This window comes from Fukomys damarensis, unplaced genomic scaffold (genome assembly GCF_012274545.1).
Source record: "Fukomys damarensis isolate Sample0158 unplaced genomic scaffold, DMR_v1.0_HiC HiC_scaffold_19, whole genome shotgun sequence".
NCBI classification, from domain to species: Eukaryota; Metazoa; Chordata; class Mammalia; order Rodentia; family Bathyergidae; genus Fukomys; species Fukomys damarensis.
The window spans coordinates 43,786,126-43,813,660 of record NW_022900931.1 but is presented as its reverse complement, the minus strand read 5'-3'; the positions used below and the strand labels follow the sequence as shown (position 1 = coordinate 43,813,660).

General features: G+C 43.6%; 1 protein-coding gene across 1 annotated transcript in view; it reads left to right on the top strand.

The window, feature by feature from the left end:
- The first annotated feature begins 6 nt into the window (after positions 1-6).
- Pbx1 (PBX homeobox 1) overlaps positions 7-27,535 on the top strand; it is a 272,729-nt gene continuing 245,200 nt past the window's right edge. Inside the window, exons 1-2 of the mRNA XM_033765964.1 lie at positions 7-887; positions 4,150-4,223. Coding sequence (XP_033621855.1) covers positions 697-887; positions 4,150-4,223 — 265 coding nt within the window. The 5' untranslated portion in view covers positions 7-696. The remainder of the gene's footprint in view (positions 888-4,149; positions 4,224-27,535) is intronic.

Sequence of the window (27,535 nt, the reverse complement as noted above, 5' to 3'; positions counted from 1 at the left end):
CTCTCAGGCTGTGGTTTTTCTGTATATGTTTCTGGAGTCCTGAGCCTGAGCTAAACAAAAGCAGGAGGCTGACTGGGCTGCTGGAGTTTGCAGAGACACGGAGGAGGAGAGAGCCTGGGTTTGCTGCCGCCGCTGCTGGGGGAGATCTGGCTTTTGCAACAGCCCACCCCCTTTGAGATCACTCTGGCCCGGAGTCGGGTGGGGGGCAGCGGGGGGTGGGGGGAAAGTTTGCATTGCAATCCCCCTGCCTTCCTCTCCTTTCTCCCGATCAATGCATATTTGCAAAAGGATTAAGCCACAGATTTAAGCGCCGGGAGCCCATTTCTGTCTTGCAAAGGAGATCGGACTGAAAAACCAAAAGCCAGCTCTGATTTCTTTTCGCCAAGTGGGAAGGTGGTTTATTTTTCTTGCTTTTTGGAGTCAACACCCGTCCCCACCAGCCCTTACCCCACCCTCCCCCCGCAACCCCTTCACGCCCCCCTCCCCTTCCCCGTCCCCATCCTCCCACCACCTCTAAAGAGGCAAGGGGATTTTTTTCCCTCTTCTTCTTTTGGTCTTCTTTTTTTTTCCCCCCTCTTCCCTGTTTATCCTGAAAAGGATTTGAAGACAGCTTGAAGGATAAAAAGCCTGGTTCTTCCCAGGAGCCGAGCCGAGGAGCAGAAGAGGAAAAGCCGAGGGCTGCCGTAGCCTGTGGAAATGGACGAGCAGCCCAGGCTGATGCATTCCCATGCCGGGGTCGGGATGGCCGGACACCCCGGCCTGTCCCAGCACTTGCAGGACGGGGCCGGAGGGACCGAGGGGGAGGGCGGGAGGAAGCAGGACATTGGAGACATTTTACAGCAAATTATGACCATCACAGACCAGAGTTTGGATGAGGCGCAGGCCAGGTGAGATGGAGGCTTTTCTTTCCCTTTCTTGGGTTTTTTTGTTTTGTTTTGTTTTACTCCCTATCGCAGGGGCAAACAATGGGAACCGAATCACCACGGCGCTTTCTTTTAAAAGGTTGTTTCTTTTCCCATTTTGACAAGCAACTACATGGCGGAGGAGTAAAATTTGAAGAAGCGTTGTTATCGAAAGTGTAATCGCCCAGGCTGTGATGTGGCTGTGTATATATTGTGCGTGTGAGTGTGTGTGCGCTTGTGTGCGTGTGAGAATATAGAGGTGCTCATATAGATCCACACAAACACTCAGGCATGCCGAGAATGATCCAAAAGCGGCCCTCGGCACTTTTTACTGCTTTTAAAAAGTGTAAGAGAGCAGAATTGTCAAGTTCAGAGCAGCATTCCATGCCTTCTGGTTGAGGGACTTCGTAACATTACCAAATAAAATGTCCCAAGAACTCTTTATTTGCAAATTTAGCTGGCTCTTTAGCTAATTCGGCGAGTTTGATTTTCTTTCTTGACTTACCCTCCAAAATTATGGTCTTTTCTCCTTTCTCACCTTCACCAAGTCCAAAGCAAATAAACAACAACAAATACAGGGTATTTATTTGTCAGTAGTTGTCAGCCTTCAGAAAATATTTTGCACTTACTTAATTCTGTTTTTAGAAAAAGCTAATGGCAAAAAAAGCGAAGATAATTTTGCTCCTAGGCACGTTTGCTAATTTCAGGAGACTCAGATTTTTAGTTTAACTTTATTGTCTCTTAATTTGAGTTGATTTGCTAGTCTTCCATGACACAGTCAGCTTATGCTTGGTCCTTTAAAAAAAGGATAGGGAACAAAAATCAAGCATGCACTTTCCCCATGCTTCTCTTTGAACCACTTAGAGTGCAACTAAATAGAAATGAAAGCTTGTGCGAATTTTATGTACTTGAATACCGTGGAATATGAATATGTTCATTAAGGAAACATAATTAAGCAACTAGCTTCCAAACTTAATCCACTGCCAGGTATATAGTTCTGAACTCTAGGATTTTATAGAAAATTCTCTTTCAAAATGAAACACAGATTTAAGTGGCAGCCCACTAGCAGCTAGCCCAAGGCCGAAGAACTTGAAGAATTTAAAAAATCTAAAGACCACATATGTCTCTACAATCACTCAGCTTTGTCGAATCCTTGAAGTGTTCTTTAAAATGTGAAAATCTTGTAAACATGTATACAAAAGTACATCAGGTGACTTAGGTGCATGGAGGAGACATGCTGTGTAATCTTGCCTAAGGGAAATAGGAATTTGAGTTGGGAAAATTAGAGGAAATATCTCAGAGCATGGATGTTGTGAATTACACTCTGTTTTAACTGCCAGCGCATGCAACATGTAAACTCAAAAGTACTAAGGTTTACGGGTGCTCCGTAACTTGCAAATGTTAAAAGACTAGAACTATTCTATTTTTTTTAATAAGGGAAAGGTTTTTAAAATTAATTGGTACTCCTTTTGAATTTTATTATCTGATGAAAAGCTAATAAGTATAATAAATGAACAGTTTACCACTGGCAATGCTCTTTTGAATTGGAGCAGATTTCTCTATTACATTGTTCCAGAAAAATACACTCAGACATCAGACATGCCAATAAACTGGCTTAATAACAAGTTTGTGAACTGGTAGGAAGCAGTAAGAATAGACACTCACTACTTTTCTGATGTTTAGTCGCTCTCTTTTTTTGTGAAACTGAGGACTAGCTTAGCTCAGCCGGTCCCCCCTTTAATGGCCTGGAGCACTGAGCGATCAAATATAATTTGGGGATAGGGAAGTTTTCAGTTCTCCTCCTATAATCCCATTTGTGTAACTATAGAAATGCAATATTTCTATATAGCTGTATGGGAGTTTTTGTTTGCATTTGGGCCTATGTGTAAGACTACAATTAGTGAAAACTGTTTTAAAAGAGGAAGAAAGGGTGAGATCTTTAAGAATAAAGTCTTTCATCTTTTTTTTCCCTACTCCACATGAGAACTATTCTGCTGCTAAGCTTTCTTTTTGGTTAAACAATGTAACTACTTTAGCAATACTATGTGTTTTTTTTTTCTTTTCCTAGTCACAGCTTTATAAATGTGTATTTGTTGATTCCAAAGTGAACAGTTACTATTTTAAGTACCATCTATGACATCTATGTGTTAATTTTGATAGTCTTTAATTTTGAGGTTATTACTCCCAGTTGTACAGTAGCTAGAGCATGCTTGTAAGCTCTGTTTTTCGTGAGGATGTGTTTCTTTTTTTTTTTTTTTTTTTTAACTTTTCAAAAGGATCAAAAAGAATTGCATATGTTTTGAGTGCCAGGGCTTTCCATTTATTTTCACACATTAATTTCAGTCAGTAAACAGAATTCCCTTAACTAATAGCTGATATGATCAGTATTTTGTTTCCAAAACAGTATCATTCTGCTAAGTGATTCCATAGTAAAGTAGAAAGAAAGGTATTGTTTGGTTCCTCAAGTGCATTCTGAGTACAAACACACAGACACCAGAATCAGGTAAATCACTAATCTAAAAGGCACAATTGTATTTATTTTTCCCCCAATGGGTGCAAGGTCCTAATTGTAAATAATTGAATTTCAACACCTGCAAATAAGCAGTGTGTGCGCAAGAGGCATAATGTGAACACAGAGAAATGAATTTATTCCCCATATGGGTATGTTTGCCCCCTGGCAATGCATTTCCATACTCTTTAACTTGGGGACTGAAATTTTATAAATTGACAGTTCTACTCAGAAGACCTTTCAAGCATCTTGTGTTTATGAGAATACAGGGGCATCTGCGGAATGAATTCAAACACATGGATGAATTAAATTTGAAAACAGAGACGCCCACACATACGCTCACACCAAGAGGCAGACAGCTCTTAGGCTGTGGTCGTTGGGTAGATTATATAAAACTGCATTTGGCTTTGCTGTATTCATTGTCCTGGGTGGGATTATGGGTTAAGACTTCCACTTTGATTGAACCATTATAAAAAAAAAAAAAAACTCCCCCAATTGGCATAATTTAGATTAGTTCTGTTCTGTACTTAAATCGCTACACTCTCACTGCTAATTGACATTATTTCTTGTTCTACGGTGGGACTTGTATAGTAAGTCATAAAAACAGTCGAAGCATGCCACAGAGTTATGCTCTGTCTGTAATTTTCCCTAAATGTTCAGATTTTTTCCCCTTTGCATTATCAGTTGTTCAATCTTGAAAACCCACGTAAGCTATCATGTTGTTTTTTTTTCTTGCAGAAAACATGCTCTGAACTGCCACAGAATGAAGCCTGCCTTGTTTAATGTGTTATGTGAAATCAAAGAAAAAACAGGTAGGAATGAGAATTCCAACATTTTGACATTTTCTTTGGCCAACTGAATCCTTAACCAGCAATCATAAGCATCTTATTTAAATATAAAAATTCAGAATAAAAGTGCAATCGTGATTGTCCAGATACTTCTAGTAGGAAGTCCTGCTTTCTTTAAAAGAAAGCATCAAGTTTCTTTGACAGTTACTTTCAAGCATTATAGATTTATCTTCCTTAACTCTATTGTCAGTTTTATTTTTTTTGAAACTAGAGTTAAAATATAGGTTTTAAAAGGAAATGTATAGAATGGTGTGTCTTTGTGGAAAAAATATGAAAGTAGAAGTCTGTTTCCCAAAGGAGTATATTTTGGCTCGTAATTAAAATCCTATTTATTTATTGTTGTATGTGGGGGGGCTAAACTGTTTAAGTTTCTTTTCTCTCTCTCTCTCTCTCTCATTCTTTTTCCTAATTACACAGCAGACTAGAGGTTCTCAAAAGAGGCTGGTGCCAATACCTTTGTGGAAAGCACACTACAACATTGGGCTATCAGTATTTGAATGGCCTGTGATTTTATAGCAAGGGGAATTGTTGGGTTTAGAAGAGTATACTACCTTGCAATCACTCACTCTGTTGTTTTTCTACTTCCTAGACCTCATATCATGGACTACCACACTTATAACACATCCCAGGAGGGCATTTAAATTTTAAAGCAACAATTAAAAAATAGCAGTCATCAATCAGAGGTGTTCTTAAACAACAGATGCTCAGGGAAGGACATTTAGCAACATCTTCTTGTTTGTTTATTTCAATCCTTAATTTTCTGAAGTGGGTAAATCTTTGTCTTGTAAGAAGAGTTGAGGAGGCCATGTGAAATCGGGGCTAAAGATGAGGGACAGGGTGGTTACATAAAGCGGGAGCGTCTGCTGGGCTCTCACTTGCCTGCTCGCTTTAAAGCCCAGAAGTACCTGACATCCTATTTATTTATTTATTTATTTTTTACAACAAGGAGTGCAACAGTCAATAATTCATATCTAAACCATATAAGCAAGGGCATGACATGAATGAAAGTGACAATAAATATGATTGCATGTCCGGTTGATATACATTGATAGTTACACATAAAAAAGGAATGGGGGGCATTGAAGGTGGCTTTCTCTTTTCCAGCTCTCTTGAGTTATGCCTTTAAAAAATAGTTTTAAGATGTGACTGTTGATTGAATATGTAATTACTTGGGTTTTCACATGTATATAAATTTAGTAAGCAAGTCCTTTGTTGTCTCTTATTGGTGTTGTGCATAACGTCCAAGACAAAGCACCTGAAAAGTGGTGTTCAGACCTTTGAATCTTCCCCGTTGCTTTGCCAAAGACCAGCCTCATTGCCAAGCCGATAATTGCATAATTTTAGCTGTGAGACACCTTTTAAGACATTTGTAGATTGTGCATACAAATATCAAAAGAGCTTTTTTTTTTTCAGTTTGTCACACTTTCTAGGTTTTTTTTTCTATTAGCCAAGAATAGGGAAACAAGCGTGTTTATGTGTGTATATATCCTTTTTTTCTTTTCTCCTCTTTTTTTCCTCTTCTTTTTCTACTTTGATCTCTGATGTTTATTTACTTTGCCTATGTGCTCGAATTTGTTGGAATTTGTTTCTGATTGAGTATGCCTTCCTGCTGGTCTTAGTTTATACAATATAGGATCAAGATATAAAGGGATATGTAATAACACAAGCTAAGGAGAGTTTTATTTTTTGAAAACATTTTATTAGATTTTGAGACAGCTAGAGTCATTAAGTGTACATTGTGGCCAATGTGTTTAATTCTAGTTTTCAAATTAAAACCTATGAGGCAGTAGATCAAAGTGGGTGTGTGTAAACAGAGAACTGGTTCAGGTGTTGGTTAGAGTTTGCTGCTTGTTGATATTGGCTAAAGTCTAGCGAAAGGGAAACTTGTGTTGGTCAAAATAGTGTCCTCAATGTGTCATTTCTAGCTGGAGTACGTATTGTGCTTTTTGAAAAAAAATTGCCAATACATATAGTGTGTGGAGACTTTTTGAATATTTAAGGTAAACTTTAGTGTGCCGTCTCTGGAATTGTATATTTTAAAAAATAGTTTAGGAAATAATGTACGTGGAATGTGTCATTGTCTTTTGTATTGAGGGACTGGAAGGACACCTTTGGGTAAAAATTTAAAAAAAAGAAATGATGCCTCCCTCTTACTCTTCAACCCAAGTGCTGGAGGGATTGAGGGAAGAAACCAGAAGTCAGCTGTGCTATGTTGGAAAGAAGACTTCATTCTAATGCTTGGTACTACTCAGCATCTGAGGCTCCCTGACATTTTGCACCCAGCTTCCATGTGATGGATGCTTGTGTCCAAGTGATACAAAGTTTCTGTAAAGTTGGATGAGCATTTTGCAGTTTTTTTCCTCTTTTTTTTTTATTTATTTTTTTTTTTTTTGCTCTTCTCTTTTCCAGAGCTAATGAAAAGATCCCTTGAACATCCGTTCAAGAATGTCCTTTTATTGTTTTGAGACATTTCCTATTGTTACTTTCAAGCTCTTACCATTTAATGAGTGTTTTGGAGTAGCCAACCTGAAGCTTTGTGGAAGGCACTTAACTTAGGGTGGGCTTTGTTTGTGTTCCACTGTAAAGTTCACACTTTGGCTCACCTAGGCAGAGCTCTGGAGAATTGCATTCACTCAGATGCTTTTGTTTTTTTGACTTTTGTTGATGATTGTAGTTGGAGGACTCAGAACTAAACAGGGAAACTGAGTTCTCTCATCAAGTGTTTGGAACTTTAAAAAACACACACACTCATATGCCTCATCCCCGAAGTAGGCAGCACATCTGAATTACAGTTGATTGATGGATATTTAAGTCAGAAATTATTGTCAGGATATTTAAAAAGAAGAAAAAAAATCCATGTGTGTGCTTGCTTTGGAATGTAGACACATTTTTATTTTGGTAATTTTTGCTTTTCAAAAATGAATGAGAAGAGAGCGGAATGCTAGGGAAATGCTCACGTGGCAGATTTTAAACAACAGCAAAACACTGTTTAAACCATGTGTATTTTAGATGTGACTTTTATCTGCATGCTCTGCCTAGAAACATAGATATTTGATTTAGAGTTTGGATCATTTATTTTATTCCTTCCTTCCTTCCGTCCTTCCTTCCTTCCTCCCTCCCTCCCCCCTTCCTTTTTCTCTTCCTTCTTTCCTTCTTTCTGAACCATTTCTTGTCTTCTGACAATAGGCTGGGTTTTGCTGTGCACATATGTGGTGCCCACTGAGTTTTGTGGGGTAGAAGAGAAACAGAAAAAAGTCAAAAATTGCATTTCTGAAAAACAATACATTTTTAAAATACTTCTTGAATTGTTTTATTCTGTGTCAAATTCATGCAGCCTTAAAAAGTAGGAAAAGGTAAAAATTAGGTGCCATTTTTTAAGAAGAGTATTTATAGGTAGCAATGAAGAGTTGCGATTATTGTATTTTTAATTTTAGAGTGAAATAGCTATGTATGGCACTTTTCAGCCAATTTTCCCCGGCACATAATCTTCACCGAAGTTAAATCAAATCATTGGAGGAGGTTAAAGTTATTTTTTGCTTCCTTAACACCCTTTTGTTCTCTCTCCTTTTCTCACTGTGTTCAATTAGCACCCCCATCCCGGAACTGTGGGGTGTATTTTTAAGTCTACTACTGTATTTCTTTTTTGACACCCTCCTTTATTATTCTTGTCTGCCCCTTCCTTTCATATAGCAATTACACTGTGGGGCTTTTACTCTCTTCTCTTTTAAAGCATGAGAGAATAATTTTGTGTTTATGTGTCTAAGTTTATCTGCATGGCTTGGGGGACCACTGTGGAAGAAGGCTGTATATTATAGGGACATGATTCTGATGGCATTAGTCCTTAAGCACCACAGGACCCACATAACTTGGGACAGTTTAGAGCAGCTCCCAGTTATAGTCCTTCCGGAGTTGAGGCAGGAGGAACTTTTGTGGATGTTCATCCACAGCAGGCAAATGCAAAAACTTTTCTTGCTGAGAGGAGATTTGGACCTTGTTATTGCTTTTTTTTCTCCCTCTTTTCCTTCCCTTTTATTTTTATTTCATTTTTCTTCTTGTTTTGTGGAAGGTGCTAATAAGGAAAGAGGCTCAAACAGGCCCCGGCGGTGGCGGGGTATAAGTTAGTTTAGCCTGCTCACCACCCTGCATGCAGGCAGACTGTTAAAGCAGAAGCCATGTGGTTGACTCTGCTATTTAGGAAGACGCGGATGCGAGGTGTAGACTGACAGCGCTTCTCTGAGAGCACAGTGGAAGGTGAATTTGTGCCATGATATGTGCCTTCTCTCCAGGAACTTTGGCTTACTCCCTGTGAGAAGTGGAGGGAACCGAGCCCAGGAGCCATTTGGTCATAGCTCCCAGAAGGAGAGCTTTGCAAAGGCACCGTCACTTGTTCTAGCCATGGGGGTGTGTGTGACGCTTGCATAGAAAGCGGGGAAGCTTTCACTGGGACTGGAAGAGGCTTTGTGAGAGGGGAAATGAGGAGAGGGATGTGTGACCTGCAGAGGAGCTGGGACAGAAGGTGTGAACTCCCGTTGGCCCCAGGCTGTGCCTGGGGGCGGGGCTCTACCTGTGTGAACTTAGCACCTTGCTCGGGCCAGGCCCATTCACCTGCTCTCCCCCTGTGTTCTGTGGACGCCAGGAACTTTCTGTTGTTGTTGGATAAATTACAGAAATTCCCCCAAGCAAGTGAAGAAACCCAGACCTAGATACTGAGTACATGTAAATAGGAAGGCATTTTAAATACTTCTTTTGAGATAGTTTACTTAGGTGGTGTAGGAAAGCTTGTCTTTAATTTTGGTTTCAAATATCATTTAGCAGGAAGCTGTTATGTTCCCACTTGGACTTGGTGAGGTAGATGTAAATATGGACTGATTACTTTCCTCCCTCCCTCCCTCCCACCCTTCCTCTTCCTTCGTTCCTTCTTTCTTTCCTTCAATTCACCCGAAGTACCATGTGTTAGGAGCAATATCCAAGGCCTAGCTCCAAAGGAAGATCTTACTCACTTTCACATCATCTGGAGAAGCGCTCTATTCGTTTCTGTTGCTACGTTAAGCTGGGCTAGAGGAACATAATAGTTCTTGCCCCTTGCCTCAGGTAGCTATAAGGGATGCAGTAATTGATAAATAAAATAAATGGGGGTTCATGATTTGCCTGCAAATTACTCTGATCTCCCTGGGGTACATCGATAAAAGATGCTGTATTTTCCATAATAAATTGTCTCAAAACTCATATTGTACTCCATTTCACAGGATAGCCGAAGAAACATACGGGTACTGGTCTATGATTAAGGGACAGGCAGTCAGTTGTCTCTTGTGAGGGGAATTCTCCACAGCACTGCTCCATCTTCATCTGAGAGATGCCACTTTTCCAAACTTGGCAGAGCAATCCCCAGGGAAAAAGGATATAGGTGCAGATTGTCACAAGATTATAAAACTTGTCTCCTATTGTGGCAGAATAAGGTCACTAGTAACTTAGCAGAAGGCTTTCTTAATTCTGACGGCTGTTTCAATCCCTCAGTTATTAGTAGAAATCAAGATTGCATGCTTGTAATCTCGGCATTTTGGGAGGCTGAAGCAGGAGGGCTGCAAGTCTGAGCCCAGCATGGACATCTTAGCAGTTTAGTGGGATTGTGCCTCAGAATCAAAAGAGGGCTGGAGATGTAGCTCAGGGGGAAGACCCTGGGTTCAGAAACTAAGAGACTACATTGCTGAAGAAATTCACCCTTGTAGGAGTCACCCTCTACTTCCACCTGCATATTCCCTGAAACCTTGTCATTGAGAGGATAAAAGATGTGGCTAGTTCCACGCTGATCCACCACTAAGAAGTGCCAAGACTAAAAGCAAATTGCTTAAATCATTTTAGAAGAAACAACACTAGTAGATGTTAAGGACGTGGCTTTTAAAGCCAGACTCCCTAGGTTTCTCATCCAGATCTGCTGCATCTCAGCTGTGTGATTTTATTCAAGGTACTTGACCTCTCTGTGATCATTTTCCCCATTTGTAAAATGGAGATCAGAGTAATCTGTATCTTAAAGGGTTGTCATGAGGAATAAGTGAGGTAATGTATGTAAATTACAGTGCCTGACATAAACACTCAATGACTGTTAGCTTTTATTATTTCTGTCCTTGTTTTCTTACATGAAAAAGAGGCTTAGACCAGATGGTCCCCAAAGACTGAGCCAGTTCCAAGAGTCTGTGATTCTATGCCTAGAAGAGACAAAACTTGCTGAATTTAAGATTTGCTTTCTTTTGTTTCTCTTGCTATTCTCTTCAAGTGAGAATTAACTATATCTGGCCACAAGGCTGGGACAAGGGAGGGAGAAGAGGGAGAGAGAGAGTGAGGAGGAGTGAAGGTTTTTAACTATCTACAAACAGGACAGTGATGACCCAAACAGAGTCGCACATTTGTGATGGTGTTTTCTTCACATCAGCAACCCCAGGCATTGTGTAATTCCAGTTAAATATTTTCTCTCTGAAAGCACAGAGGCCCAGCCACCCAACCTGCAAGGTTTCAAAGCAGGACGGGTAGCATCAAGTACTTTTAGGTCAGTCTGACCTTTTCCCTGCCTTCCTAATCTGTTCCTTATTTAGGAAAACTGTTATCTTTGCATAAAGAGAAGCTTGATACATAGCAGAATTGTTTAGACCTCCCTTTAGACATATTTTTTTTACATCATGAAATGTGTCCATTTAAAAAGTACAGTTTGAACCAGGAGTGGTGACGCACGCCTGTAGTGATCCTGATACGCAGAGGGAGGCTGAAGTAGGAGGATCACAAGTTCAAGCCCAGCCTGGGCAATTTAGCAAATGGGTGAGGTTAGCAAATTAGTGGGAGGCAGCTCAGTGTGATGGCCCTGGGTTCAATTCCCAGTTTCCTTTGCACAAAAAGGAAAGAAAAAAGTACCATTCAGTGGGTTTTACTAAATTCACCAAGTTGTATATATGCATCCTACAATCTAATATTAGAAGTTTTATTTACCCCTCCCCATCTCAAGCCCAGTATCTGTTACCACTCACCAATCTGTCCATATTTCACCCAGCCTTTGTCTTGCCTCTGATAACCACTGATCTATACCCTATCATAGTGACTTTTGCTCATTCTGCATATTTCACATAAATAAAATCGCACAGTATGTTATGTAGTGTTTTTGACTAGGTCCCTCTATTTAGCATATTTTCGAGGCTTGTCCAGCTCTAACCCTCATATGACAACACTTCTATCTTTTAAAGGCCAACTAATATTCAATTGCATGAGCATACCACCTTTTGTTTATCCATTGACTGGTTGATAAACATGTAGGTTGTTTTTATTTTTGGCTGCTGTAAACTATGCCATTGTGAATATTTGCATGCAGGTTCGTGTGTGTGTGTGTGTGTGTATGTGTGTGTGTGTGTGCAAATATGTTTTCTCTGGATGTAGGGGTGGAGTTCCTGGGTCATAAGGTAATTCTGTTTAGATTTTGAGGAATTGTCTAGTTTGTCGCTTCTCAGCCTTTTGGCTCAGATCAAGTATAGGTCTTGTCAAGTTGCTTTCCAAGCTGGCTGCAGTAGAGTCATTCTTTTTTGATTTTTTAAAAAAATAGCTTTATTGAGATATAATTAATATATAAAAGGAGCAAAGGAGCAAAGAAACACTGTGCACATATTGAATGTGTACCATTTGATGAGTACAATTCATATATTCTTTATTCATGCCGTAAATGACGATAAGTTTTGTCTCTGAGCATTCCCAGCATTCCATTTTTTCTACCTCTTTCTCTGGTCAGTGACCTCTGTTTTCCAAGTTGAGGACCCTACTGCATTGCTGTTGTTGTTCAGTATTTACTCTGAAAAGAAATGTTTTGAAACTTTTTTTGGACTTGAAGTATTCAGTGACGTTTCGTGAAACTTTGCATTGTAAAGAGGAAAAAATAAGCCAGAGGAATTACTCTGTAAAGCTAGAATTTCGGGAGTCTTGTTCCCAGAGAGAAAGAGACTTTGGGAAAAGAAATGGAGAGCTCTGGAAAGTAATTTCACGTAACTGTGCTTGAACTTTGAGCCGAACCAACCGGGATTACATCTTAAGGCTACTGTGTAACAGTCGGTATTTAATTAAACAGGGCATTAGTTTCCTCATTGGTACAGTGACAATAATTGTACCCACTATGTAGAGGTTGCCTGATGACACATAACTCAGCGAGTGTGGCCCATTGACGGCTGCTCCTGTTATCTTCCTGCAACCATGCATCAGAGCGCCAGCTACTTCTCTCTTCAGTTTGGTTGTCTCTCCTGGTTTCATTGTCTCCTAGCCATGCCCAGGAGTTCTGAAACTGACTCAACAGCTTGCCAGCCCTGCTCTTATGTGAAGTAATTGTCTACATGACAGAAAAGTTAAGTTTCAGGCAAAATTAAGCAAAAGGCACCTCCAGCCTCCCACACACTCCTCCTCCAGCCTCAGAGTGCTGTGAAGAGAATTTCATAGAACGGTGCCGTACCATGATCACAGACGTCATTTTCAAATGCAATGATTTCATTTTTCTCCTAGCTCCACTTAAATAAAAAAGTATGAAGGAAGCAGGTAGAATTAATTTTCATGATGGATTTCACTTAAGCCAAATATAGCTAAAGAGTTCAACATGTAATCAACATAAACTTTTCAAGTGAGATATTTGGCGCTCTTTCTGCACGAAGGCTTTGGAGTCCCGTGTGTCTGATGCACATCACGTCTTAATTTGAACAGTTGTATTTCAAGTGCCTCATACGCTCCTGTGGCCCGTCTCTTACCTTACTGGACAGCACAGCAACTGAATGGTGTTACTGCATATCTTTGCTTGGTTCCTTTTTTTGTGGGGGAGGGGGCTCATTTTTGCATTCAGGGAAACACATGGTTGTTCCCTACTCAAACTTGATCTGGTAGATCTGTGCCAATGGAAATTGGTTCCTTGTGAGGCGCTGCACTCCAGAATAACCCCTCTCGGAGTCATCCCATTCTGGCAGAGGTCACCGCTGGGACCAGGATGGAGAGGTTTTCCTATGTTGCCTTCTGTGTCGTTCTTATTTCTTTATTACCATAACTCCTCCCTTGACGTATTGTTTCTATATCCTTAACAAAGTCTGAAACAGTCCCTGAAGTAAACAGAGGGCTGGAGCACCCACTTTGTTTTCTTCAGGTAAATCACAGTGGGACAAGAACAGAGGACTACAAGTGTGACAAAAGTGTGCCGGACCCCATCCTGAGAGTTCTGCCTCCTAAGACAGACAGCTTCTGTGCCTGGTGTTTTGAGAACACCATTGATCTTAGGTTTCCTGTCCAGAATGGGGGACCCCAGAGAGCCACTCATTTAATGCCACTTTGCCTGGGGCATGAGCCCCAACGTGATTCCCTGGCAAGGCTTAGGTTCTTTGGAGGGAAGGCAGGTTGAGCGTTTATAAAAGAAAATTCTTTTTCATTGTTATGGCGGTTCTAATTAATCCTGTGAATCCCTACATCTTTTCTCGACAGCCACATAAGACTGGTTATGGTGGTGCTAAAGATACTTCCATCAATCAAGTTGAACTGGAGAGGGCAAACTGGGATGGAAAATATTAGTGGAATTTGAAAAATGTTTATTATTGAAGCATTTGGCATCTCACCTACAAGGCCAGCTAGAGGCCAGTCTTAGTTTAATCTACTTGGTTGACTTCATCACTGAATGCAAGTAACATTTCCCTACTATGTATATATAGCGATTACTTTGCAGACTGGAAATCTGTCAGCATATACAAAGATGTATGATTACGGGCAGTGCACTACACCTTTACATCGTGGAGTCCAGGAAGTTAGAAGCTTGGAGTTTAGTTTTCACCTTGGAGTCCTGGAGAGCTAACTTGGTTTTGCCCCTGCTGAAACACTGAAAAAATACTGAAATACCTTGTTTCCATCTCTTTGTCAGTGAAACTATTGAAAACTTTAAAGTCATGATATTTAGGAAGATGCTTGATTTTCCCCAAGAAAGTGCTCAGGAAGTGTGACAGAAAGTCCTTGGCTTTTTATTGTTATTGTCTGTTTCGAGACAGAGTCTCACTGTGCAGCTCAGGATAGCCTGGAACTTGCCGAGTGTACCCCAGACTGGCCTCGAACTCACCTTTCGCGTGTCTCAGCTGCAGCAGTGCTGAGATTACAGGCAGGCACCACCCCGCCATGCCTAATTGTCTTGAGACTGGTTGAATCTGCCAGTAGTTCAAAAGGAATGAATTTACCTAATGATCTGCTGGTAAGAGAGAGAGAGAGAGAGAGAGAGAGAGAGAGAGAGAGAGAGAGAGAGAGAGAGGAGGAAGAGGAGAGGGGAGAGGGAGTCTCCCACGACCAAGGACTTTAGGTGATTTGGGATCTTAAGTGTGGTCATAATCAGAAAATCCTTATAGTCACCATTGTTAATAGAATTGAAACTTTGCATTTATCTTTTGTCCCTAACAAAGAAACTCTCTCTGAGACTCTAATGATGAGCCCAGCCTACATCCATTCAGAAAGGCACTGTGTGGATGCGAGACTGTAGATGTTAATCCCTCTCTGCACAATTTGCATGCAGGGGCTCCAGGGCCGAGCACCCTGCTTACATTAATAAACATTTAAAAACAAAGAGCGGGCAACACACGCACAGCCCTCCTTTGTGTGGCCGGCTTACCGGGGTGCCTGTAATCCCTCACCCCAAGCGAGGGAAACGTCTGGGCGGGTGCGGTGGCTGGGCGGGGATGCGCGCCCAGCCCTGAGTATAAAGGCCTGAGAAGTAACCGCATCCATCGTGTGAGGAATAAATTAAACCAGCTCCATCCTGAGGCCAATTAAAGGGGGAAAGGGGAGGGCGGGAGAGAAAGGACAAAACCCACCATCAGCAGCAAGACCCAGAGATGCGAGCACACGACTGCTCAGACCAGGTGGACCAGAGGAATCAGAGTCGTCTGGCAGGAATTTAAAGGGGCTGCATCACAAAATAAAACTTTCGAAGTGGGAAACAGTGGAGGATCCTGGTGGCGAGCCACATGGCGGTGCGCAAAGGGAGCGGCCCCTTTCAGACGGAATGATGCTGGAGCAGGCCCCGGGCTGGGCGGGAGAGCCCGTACAATTAGCCTGCAGTGGAGGAGGGGTTGGGGGCTGGCGAGCCAGGGTGCAGATCTGCCGAGTTCCTTGTGGGCCTCTGCTCCGCAGTCCTGGAGTCCCTCGCAGGCCCGAGTCTGAGCCAGGTCCGGGGATCGGTGCTCGCGTCCTCGGCGCTTCCCTGCACAGTCTGGGAAGCGCCGGTTCCAAAGGACAGACAGATACGCTGACCTGGCCCGGCCCACCTCCCTCCCTCACAGCCCGGGGTGATTAGAGAGCACTGCTGTCCCCGGGGGACGACACACCTCCCACCACCCTCCCGAGCCAGGAGCTCCTCTGTCAGCCGCCTCTTCCTCGGGCTGCGTCTCTACGCGGCAGCAGCCGGGAGTCTCCCCGGCTAGGAGGGCCCCGCTGCCGGGCTGTCCTCAGATCAGGGCCCAGGTCTGCCCCGGCTGCCGGCTGCGAAGAGACGAGGTGTTATTTTCTATATGCAAACCTGAAGGTTTTGCGTGCAAAAGTGAAATTCAGGAGGCTGAGCTTGGGCACGTGTGTGTGTGTGTGTGTGTGTGTGTGTGTGTGTGTTCACATTCACTCGCACGCATGCTAATTTTGCAGCTCCTTTCTTAGTTGGCCCCGTGTTGTTTCAGTTCTGTTCAATAAATATGTCTGTTGTTGCTTTCGGTATTGAAATGGATTAAATAATATAATCTGAAGTTGCTGCGGAAACCCTTTCCTCTTCTCTATCTCAGCCCTCACAGAAACTGCGTCATCTTCCCCTGGGGAGATTTTTAACCCGAAGAATCTTGATGTACTTTAAACAGCTTTGACATTTGTTTTTGTTAGGCTTGGTCTGATTTCTTGAACACTTGAAGGTTAAGGCCTTCTGACATACCTAGCGTCTTCTGTGGCAGCTCCTCTTGTTTCTGAGGAATGTCCGAGGCCGCCTCAAGCAGCCTGGTCCTTGCCTGTCTTCTGGATGCGGAGCCTTGACTTTGGTAGTTGCCTCCGCCCCCGGGATTGTGCTCCCCTCCCCTGGCAGGTCCTTGGAGCCTGGCAGGAAGGAGCTGTTATCTTGCTCCTGCCTAAGCCATATTACTTTATTTTTCTTCTCAGAAAGTTACACTAGCAAAGATGTTCTTGATGTGTGATTATTGTTCTTAAATGGATTCGTGTGTTTTCCTGCTGTACCCTGGCAGGACCACCACTAGGTCCCGCAGTCCCCTCCAGAAACTGCCTGTGGAATGAATGTTAGAGAACTAGAAGGCGGGAAGGTCGGATTTCCTCATTCCTTGGGGGGGGGGAAACATCTATGAATTCATTCCCTCTGTAAATTTCCACCAGCCCAGTTGCTGACCCACCAGGCCCATTTTGAACTTCACAAGGATGAATTTCTCATCCCAGTAACTGGAGGGGAGGATGGAAGGATTATTGTGGAGGCTGACACTTCACATGTTAGGTCTGACTGGGACAGATACTGCAGCTAAAATATAAGGATAGCAATAATAGCAGCGCCAATGGTTCTAACAAAGAAAGGAAATAATTGCTTTCCCCAGCTCCTGATTTGCACCCTTCACTCCTCACACATCTACTGCCCTGGCTCCTTCCCTTCGGTCCTCTCAGGCCTGGATGATTTGAAGTCTCTCTCTCTCTCTCTCTCTCTCTCTCTCTCTCTCTCTCTCTCTCTCTCTCTCTCTCTTTCTCTCCCTCTCTCCCCTTCCACTTGGGCATAGTATGCAAAGATTGGTTGTTTTCGCAAGATCTCATTTGAATAAACCTCTTCGCTTTTAATGTCTACCCCTATATTTTGCCCTTCTTAAGTGAAGGTCATGGAAACTTAATTGTTTTTAAGGAAGTTTTGTCAAACAGTTTTGAACATCATCTGTTTGGAAGATGTCCGGGAAAGCTAATGAATCTCTGTCTAATTGGGTTAATTTTTTTTGTCTTGGAAACATTTTGGTTTTAGCTCATCTGCACTTTTGTTCCAGGAGACTGCAAAACTCTATTCTGTTTTGCTGTTTTCGCTGCTTTTAATCATTGGCAGATATTAGTAGTTATGAGACTTCGAGTATGACACATCATGAAAGACACATCGTGAGAGGTGGAGGGTTACAAAGGAGTGGAAGTCTCAGACCTCAACCTCAAGGAAGCTTACAGCCCAGTAAGGAGCCTGAGTCATGGTCGCCATGGCTGTGACAGGGCAGCTGACTCAGCGCTCTCATAGCCCTCCCTGTGACAGGAGTGTGGCTGTGAAGGTCACTCTGAGTCAAAGTTCACTGCCACTTGGGTGACTCATGCAGTAGCTTGCTTTCTTTGAATCAGAGGGCTCCGGTTTTATACTTAAGCAGCCTGAGAAACAGTCTGTTGTTTTCCTTTGCATATTTAGCTGATTCCTTCCTGCCTTCCTACTTCCACACTCTTTTGTTCCCTTCTTACCCTCTATGGGGGCCCGCCCACCCGCCTCTCCACCTCTCTCTCACGTTGCTATTTGCCAAACTTGTGACTTGAGACCACTTGGCATTTCCCTGGGCTGGCTGGAATTTACCGCCCGCTGAATAGGCATTCTGTGACATTTGCTCACCTGGGCAGCTTAAGCTACTGGTCTGCGCCTGCCCTGAGAGGAAGTTGAAATTTACCTCTGTGCTCCAGGGTTCTTGCTGGCGGGGAGACAAATAGTGATGCTTTCTAGAAGATGGAATTAATTTTTACCACGGTGCCCGTATATAGTTATGTATATATATATTCATACGCACATTTATTATGTATTCAATAAATGCATGTAGACAATTTGCACATTATCTGTCATTCTCTAGTCATTATTTTAACAAATTAAATTTTCATGGTTAGCTTCATCTTTCACATTCATACCCTCCCCTTCCACCGAAACCTTGTTTCTTCTTCTTCCCCTCCCTGCTGGTGGAAGACGCTGGGTTAACTTCACGCTCTTTGAGGCCTTAGGGTTTATGATTGTTGGCTGATTGCTTTCTTAGTGGGGCCTGCCCTGCCTTCTGCTGGTCAGGAAATAACTGCCTGTCTCTTTGGATCAAACTGGTCAGGGAGCCTGTTCGGTCCAGTTACTAGGACAGGACAGGCCCAGAGGCTTCTCTGGTTCTCCAAGTGCACAGACTCACAGTCTGTCTGTCTGTCCTGGCTGTCAGCCTAGGAAGGGAAACAGGCAGCATAGATGGTGAAGATGATTCTTTGAACTGGCGTCTTCCATGCAGTTGGAAGGGGAGAATGCTCTGGGCCCAGGCTGGGAGAAAGTGGGGGTCACCGAAGTGATGTCCTCCCTCCTTTGTGTGGCTGTGCACTTTCCTGTTCACACCTACGGACAGGTAGTGCACACAGAGCAAATGCTCACCCTGCATGGAGCTAGAAACAATGCTCACTGTGTATACCTACGGCCACTCCGAAAGTTTTGAAGGAAACCAAGACACAGAGTTTTAAAGAAATTCTCTCAAGCCACACAGCATATGAGAGCTGGGCTGTTTGACTCCGTAAGTTTTACCAAGTGTAGATTTTTCTTTTAACAAAAATATTCATTTCCATTGAGTGACAGCCCTTCTGACTGTAATTCTTTCAAGAAAATCCAAGGGAATCCTACTGAGTTGTCTAAATAACAAATCATTTGGCTCTCTGCTCATCTCTGGCCCTGTTCTTCAGTGGAGACATTTAATTATCCCATGGCTGTGGTTGGCTGCAAAACATAAGCCAAAAGGACAAGGCCGGCTTAGAATCTACCTGCTTTCTCCCAGGTTGGGAGCAAGGCTGATTTTTACTGTAAGTGGTCAGAAGCTTGACCATCTTTTGATGTGCGTCGCCTTGTCTGGCTCCTTCTCAGAAGCCTGGAGCTTGGCCTTTCAAAAGGGACTCAGCTCAGGGCTCTATCTTGTTTGCCCTCACATTCTAGTACCCTTCTCATGCAGCCAGACTTGGGGCCTGGGCCTCGAGTGGGTCTGCCTGGTGCAGATGGAAGGGAGCCTCGTCCTTGAGACCCGACAGCCTCATCTGTCCAGTTACGGGGGTCAGAATGGCACACCCAGCAGCTGCTCCTTGGGATAAGTGGTGTTCTCACTTTGGGGCCACCTGACCCTCAAGGAGAGGGTGGGTCAGTGGGCAGCCTGGGGTTCAGGGGGCCTTTCTGATGATACCACCTGCAGGATTCTGCTGTCATTTTACCTCAGGGGTAGAAGAACAAAACAGTAATAACAATAGTAGTAGTAGTAGTAGTAGTAGTAGTAGTAGTAGTAGTAGTAGTAGTATAATTCCAGGCATTTGTATATAGATCTATTATTTACAAATAAGTATATGTGGAATATCTTAAGAAAGTTTGACAGAAGAAAAAGAAAATAAATTTGCCTTTAATCAAACTCCTGTACCTCAGAATCTATTTTCAGTGTTTTGTTTTCCCTGTGTTGATTTGTCCCTGTCGTTTTCCTTATGGCTGGTTGACTTCTCCATTTCTTGGGGATGATTGCATACTCGGGGATAAAACTCTCTTCTGTTTATAGGCAGAGCATGTATGTATCTTATTTGTTTATTGCTCATCTGACTTTAAAGAGGAATTCAAGCAGCATCCTAAAACTGTGCAACTGAATTGGGGAGATTTACTAAATAAATGAGAAAAGTGAGGTAGAGCAATAAAATAAAATAAAAAATACAAGGGAATATAAGTAGGTAAAGCTGCATGAGTAAGATCCTGTGTCATTGTAAACTTCCTGGCCCATTTGCTAATAAGGAAAAAGGCTTCCTTTTCTTTGGGTCAGTGTGGTCTATACCTGGCATTTTGTTCAACGTAAGTCTTGGAAAAGCTAGTTACAATTTTGACTCTGTGTTAGGAAAGGGCGGGGAGGGAGAAGTAGTTTCAAATATAAAGCATTTAAAATTGAAAACAAACCAGTTGTTTAGGGGAAGCAGGCATTTTTTTCTGGTAATGAATCTTATGCAAAATGTCTTCTATATGTCCTAGTAAGATGCTAAGTGGTATAATGGGCATTTTCCTCAAGAATATGAAAAATGAATTATTGTGTTTTATCATAGCTCTTTATATAAAACCTTCAGAACTCACCAGATTTTATTGTGATTATAGGTTTATGACCCAATTCCTTCATTAGATTACTAATTTCTTGATCATAATTTTCAGGATTTGTATACTCAGCATACAGCAGATGCTCAGTTAATTTTTTTTTTTTAATTGTAACGCTATTTTCTCAGTTTAGCCAAAGAGGGGGAACTTTTGTTAGCATTTATTGAGTACTGGCTACTCCTCTTCACCCCTGCAGTGCTGGGGATTGAACCCAGGGCCTTCACACTGAGCTACTTCTCCAGCCATCTTTATTTATTATTATTTTTAATATTATTTATTTTGAGACAGGGTCTCACCAAGTTGCTGAGCTGCCTAGGATGGGTTCCAACCTGTTATTGTCTTGTCCCAGCCTCCCTGAGTGCTGAGATTGCAGGCAGCAGGCGGGTGCACCCAGATCTGGCTGAGTATGGGCTTCTCTTGACTGAGACTCCACGAAAGGGTTGTGCGATCTGCTGGGAATAAACACAGATTAATAAATGCTTTGGACTCTGGCTTGGTAAACACTGTGCAGAAATGTCAACACTCTGTCTTTTGTGAAGTACAGCTGAAGATCACTTCGAGCACACTCCGAGGGCAGCTGACTTCTTCTTTGGGAGTTTGGCGAGGGGATCTTTAGTGAAGAGAAGAGGGAAATCCAGAATGAGGAGGACGCCTGAGGTTTTGAGAGAGGAGAGAGGCAGCTGCCCCTGTGCGCTTGCATTTTCAGTCTCCTTTCTTAGAACAGGGTCCCACTCCTGGACGAATGAGCCCCACCTGTCTGACCTCAGGTCGCAGAGGGAGCTTCTCCTAGTCATACCGATCTAGCAGTAGTTGGTGCGGCCACTCTGTGCTTCACCAGAGCTGTGAGCAGCGCTGTGATCGCTGTCACTCACTGGCTTCCAGAGAAGTGTGAGCCATAAGCAGGGAGGACACACATGTAAAGCAGAGGTCACACGAGGCAAAAAGCTAGGTATCAGGCCTGCGTTTTTCCTGTGGTGTTAATTTTTTGATGTTCACTGAAGCATTTGTCAGAAGTGATTTTTACCTTCGTATTTCCCCTGCTCCCTCATTTCCTCTTTTCATGCCTTAGTTTCACTTCCTTCTCTGTGAGGTAGACCGAGTGGCACCTGCAAAGGAGGGCTCTGTTTTTAAGTTGCTCACCTTTAGGAGAAAGAAGGAACTTCTGAGGTGCCCTTAAACAAGCTCTTGAAGGCGATTGCAGTGTAGCGCAGTGCTAACCCACATTGTGTGCTCCAGAAAAAGTGTCCTGAAAATGAATCTCCTTTCCTCTGAGATCGTAAGTCCACCTTTTAGACACTAGACTCCTAGCTAGCCGTGCTGTATTTGTCTCTGCATACCTAGCCCAGTTGCTTATTCTTTATCTAATTTATTGTTTTTACAACTGATACTATGTGTTACTAATTTGTTAAGGTGCATATCCACCCTATAAGATATGTTTATCTGTATTACATATATATTTCTTTCTGAGGTGGCTTCAGGTATGCTAGGCAAGTTCTGTATCTGTCAGCTACGTCCCCAGCTTTTAGCAGATGGATTTGGTGCTCAGCAAACGTTAGTGGAAGGAAGAACACAGGGAGGGAGGAAGGGATGGGGACTAAAACTCACAGATCATTTATCTTAATCTATTTGGGACTTATCTATATTTTTAGATTGAACATTTTCAGAAATTATTTTCAGCATTAGTACTCTCTGCTTTCAGGATACTATATGATGTGATCAAATTATACAATGAATCTTTAAATTATAAGTTTTCTTGTAGTAAACGATGCTTTGCCATTAATCTCCTTCAAAGTTCTTCCCCTTGCTTCAAACTCCTTTATGCCTTCACTGTTGTTGTTGTTTTGAGATAGTCTCACCGTGTATTCCAGGCTGGCCTTGAATTCACTGTACAGCCATAGCCCAGGCAGGCCTCAAACTCCTGGCCATCTCCCTACCTCACCCTCCCCATCTGGGATTATAAATGTGCACCACCACACCCACAAGCTGCCCCTTCATTCTTGTCAGTTTCTAAGGCAGTCCTGGGTCCGCTTTCAAAAGTGACTTGGATCAGACATAGGCTGATTGCTGTGCTGAGTTCTAGCCAATGAAATACAGACTTGTAATATCATCACTGTGTGTTCTCACCCACCGTATTCACCAGATCTGGCACTGTACAAGTTCTGGCTCTTCCCTAGTCAAACTGCCCATGGAAGGTAAACGTGTTGAATTAGTTCAGGATGTGAGGCAGCCATGACAGCACAGCTAAAGACCCTCATGAAAGAAGACTTACAGAGCTGCTTCAGACACTTGCAAGAATGGTGGGAGGAGTTCCAATCGAAGGGAAATATTTTGAGGGAGAAAAATGGCAATGTGTTTTTAATGCGATAATTTTTTTTAAAAAGTATTCACCATATTTTTTGCAATCATACCTCATCACCAAATCACTAAATCTTGTGTGTATCCCTGTGTAAAGACAGATGATGATGCCTTTTAGCTCTGGTGTATTCCTCCGCTATCGTGCTCAGAGGGAGAGAGTGTCCTCCTTCAGACCAACCTGCTGGGGGTGGGGTACTGAATAGATCCTCTGTTCCCTGAAGTATGATCTTGGACTTTGGGATTGTGAAGGGTGAGAGGGGTTTTGTGGAGTCCATGGGGGAGGGAGAGGAGGGGAGCGTTCAAGAGAGGATACTTGAGAACCGTGTAGACGAGTGATAACGGGATGTGGGAAGCTGGCTCCCCACTACTTTCCGCGGGAGAGGGGGAGGTGGGCGGGGCAGCTGCTGCTCTAAGCCATGAGGGGTTCAAGTTCCAGCACCTTCCTCTTATCCCCATCCATAAATTGTCCTGTCTCTCCCCTTTTGCAAAGCCTCCTCTTTTCTTTTTCCCTGCTTCCTAAAAGGTAAACTAACTTCTTCTGCTCATGATGACTCTATACCCGTTAGAAAAATATTTCTCCATCTCATAATAGCAATAATAAAATAAACTTGAGAAGTTCAAAGTGGGACTGTATTTGTATTTTTTTTTTCTGAAGGTGAAAGAGGTTACAGAACCCGAGGCAAGGGGGGTAATGGAGTAGGAGTTTCTCCCTGCGCAAATCCACTTAGCTGCTCCAGCCTCTTCCTCTGTAAGCCTGTGGAATTTAAACCGTTCCCTGGGAGGAGGGGAGGAAGAGTTGTCCCCCACCTTTCGCCAGTCCCCTCCTCCCTCAGTGCAAATTCCTAGTTTGAATCTGTGATGTTTCAAACTTGGCTGTCACTTTTCAGAGTTGTTCCCTGGGGACACACGTCCCGGACCTGGTATGGTTTTGATGTTTCCGAGTAAGGAATAGTGAGCGGCTCTGTTTGCCCCACACGTTCCCTCCTCCTCCTCCTCCTCCTCCTCCTCCTCAGTCTCCTCCTGCATTGGACCTTGCATTTCCTTTGGTGGCTCTGCTCTCAGCCTTTTCCTGGGGAGGGGTCTAGGACTAAGCATCTCTATAGGCTTTGAGGAGGGTCATCAGGCTTTGGGAACCAGCACAGCCTTGCGATTTCCTCTGGTTTCTTTGGAGACCCGGACAACTGGTTCCTTTGTCAGATTCCTTTCGCCCCTTCTTTGCTCCGCGCAATCCCAGTGTGCTAAGAGTTCTCATCTTTGTTCTTCTCCGTCACCAGTGTTCTTGTTCTGTTCAGCATTATCGGCACAGTGTCTGCCTAGCTGAGAAGCTTTCACCCCTTTGGCCATTTGTAAACTTTTTTTCTTTATAGCCTCCGCTGATTTAGAGAAATAAATTTAATATTGGGAGTCTTATCTCTGCTCTAGAAATCCCTTCTCTAAGACGTATAGACATTGATCCGTTCAAATATCCAACAAGTGGCTTTTTCCAGGGTGTCAAAGGAAGAAAGAACAACCTGAGAACCTGGCAGTTGAGTTCTGACGTTCACAAAGATTTGTGCTGTGCTCACACCCCTGGAAATCAGAGTACTTTGAGTTCCACTGCAGGATCCATAAACATTACGAGCACCCTCCTCTTTCTGCTGGCAAATGCAGATGTCAGATCAAATAGAGAATATATAGAACCTCCACCTCCGAGGAACTGATCTCTTATACTTAGGGATTTATATTGGCGGGGTTTTTACTTTCATGTGTTCAGAAAAATACAAACATGAAGAGCACAGGAGTATGTGTTATCCGCAGAAGAGACCTGGGCATACATGTGGAAGTTGCCCCTGCTGCCACAACCAGCACCAAACAGTGCTGGACACATGATGAACGTTGAGTAAATGCATATCCCCTGCTTTTTAAAAAAATCTTAGTTTATCGGTTCTTTTTAAGCATACAGTACAGTCACATTCATCATTGGGACGTGACAGATCTTGGTTCTCATTTTTTCCCCTTACCCCTGCCCTCCTTTCAACCCTCTCCCTTCCCTATTTTACAAAGACTTAGTTTCCATTTTTCCTTTTCTCATATTTTTTTCTTGTCCCTTCTTTCCTTTCCCCTCCCCTTCCCACTTCCCCTACACCTTTAGCCCTTTACTTCCTATTTCACCTCAACAGTTATGCAGTTTGGATCTTATTTACCCTTTTAGTTGTTCTCCCCTTTTCATTGCCAACACAGAAATGAAAACATCCAGTTCTGATGGGAGCAGGACGGCAATGCAGGGAAACAGTTGCTGGCCTGGCCTGTGGTTGAGTGGATAAATAAAGAGGGGCACCTGGCTCAGGATGGTCGCTTAACTGTACTGGGGGTGCTGACAGTACTCATTACTCAGACCCTGCCACCTCCGGGGGGCTCAGATTCGCCAGACAAATATGTGTGCGTGTGTGTGTGTGTGTGTGTGTGTGTGTGTGTGTGTGCAACCTGCTTTGTAAACTGTGAAGCACAGTGCCACTTTAAGGTTTCTTTTCTAACCTGTGCTGTCACAACTCCTTCTGAAATTGAAGGCAGAGAGTGAAGTCACGGATTGGCAGCATGTGGCGGGCCGATTTAGAACAGGGCATAGATTTAGAAATCTTGTTGAACACAGAATTGGTGGGGCATGCAGCGCATATGAAGCTGGGGCTCCCTGGGGACTCGAACAGAGAGGTGTGACTGAGCATGAAGACGGTGGCGAGTGGAGACCATGATCCACAGAGGGAACTGGAAAATAGAGGTTACTTGCCCACCGGAAGAACGGTGCAATGGTCTACCCCAACTGTGTACAGAGGATGAAGCTAGAGGGCCCACTGTACATCCAGTTTTAGCAGCAGCACCGAGTTGGAAGGTTGGCTGTGTGCGGTGGGGGTGCCCAAGAGAGCTAGAAAGCTGTGCTGGGGCTGAATATCTAGCTCCTGGGTGTGCTATTCCACACTCCCAGGTGTCATAGAGCCAGGACACGGGATGCTGCAACCGCTGCCCTATGTTCAGGTAAGGTGTACCGACACCTTTTGTTTTTATTCCTGAAGTATGGTAATGTGTGTCCTATGTTGGAGTAGCTCTGTGCAGGCTGGAGAGAGCCGCAGGGGGCATTTTGGAGAGGGTGACTTGTGAAAGTTGCTTACATGCTACAGGCATTGGCTGCTTCTTCCTTAAGTGAAGAGGTTAGATGTGAATGCTTAATAAGATCCAACCTCTGGTGGGATGGGGTAGCAGGATTGAACTCAGGGCCTTTACATTAAACTATATTCCTAGAGCCAGGGATTTAGCTTAGTGGTTCCACCGCCTGCCTTGTAAGCATGAGGTCCTGAGTTCGATCCCTGGTATGAAAATAAACTATATTCCCAGCCATTTATTGCTTTTTATTTTGAGACAGGATCTTGCTAAGACGTTAAGCTGGGCTCCAACTTGTGATCCTCCTGCCTCAGCCTCCCAGCACCACCAAACTTGGTGTAGGACTCGCTTTTGCAGGGTTAAGAGCATTTTTGGCAAGGTGTGGGCTCACTCAGCATTTTATCTGACTGCTTTGTCCTTACTTTCTTTGTGTGTCTCATTTCTTTAGAGTTAGGACATCACACATACTTATTCAAACTGTGGTTTCTTCTCCTTTCCTAGGAATATCAAATAAGAGGGTGTAAATACACAGATTCACTCGCTGATCCCATTTCCTCAGAAGATTCATGCATGTTCACCGTGTTGACCCATCAGTTTGCCTGTCTTGACAGTGTTTTTGTGAAGTTGAGGCTTAGCTGCTGAGCTCCCATTTGCTGTGGCCCAGTATGGGGTGCCCAGGGGAGACAGCCTAGCACACACTGCACCAGGGGGCTTTCCTGGAGAGGAAGGGAGCCCAGTGCCCATGTTGCCCAGCCCTCTTCCTGGCCTCCCCTCTGCTCAGCTGCAGCTTCCTCCTTATTTACAGGAAAAGAGAGGAGGAAGCCCAAGTAGGCAGGGAGGCCTGGGCACCTTGGTTGCTTCCTGCAAGGAGCCTCCCTCGATTTTGTCTGAAATTGAGCTGCAGAGACCGCAGGACAGAGGCCAGGCCAGAGTGACTGTATTATCGCACGCAGGCACAAAATAGTGAAATGAAGCAGGGGTAGCTGGCCCTGGGAGTGAAAGACCTCACCTCTAGGTGTGGTCGGAGAGATTAGAAGAAGGAAAGGAGGAGGGGTGAGCCAGTGGGTGCCCACGCTCAGAGTCACCCGGAAAAATCAGTCGTCAGCGGAGAAAGGTTTAGCTGGCTTTCACTGAGCACAAAGGAGACGGACTGGCCTGTGCAGTGATTTCAACTGTATGATCATGGCGCGTTTTAAAAACTCCAGCTCAGGATTTTAGGGAACCGTCACATTGTAAAAGTTGCCAGCCATGTAAATGCGTGTAAGTGCACTCACGTGTATAGACACATAAGAAAAAGAACACTTAGGCCAAACGTCTTTGGTTTCTGAAGCATGGTGTAGCTCTTACACGCTCGTGCACGCGCGCACGCGCGCACACACACACACACACACGCACAATTTTGACTTTCAGAAAGCAGCAAGTCGATCTGTCTTTTCCTACCCCTGGTTCCTTCTCTCTTTCCTTTCCACTCTCGAAGTCTACTGTGGCTTTATTAGGAATTCCCTTTGGTTTAGAAATAAATAAATAAGAGGGCACATAAATAAATAAATAAATAAATAAACGAGGGCAGGGTAGAGACAGGCTGTCGGGAAGAAAAAACTGGCTCTGGCTGGCAGCCCACAGCGTGAGTCCCCCAGCCATCTGAGAGCCGCCCCAG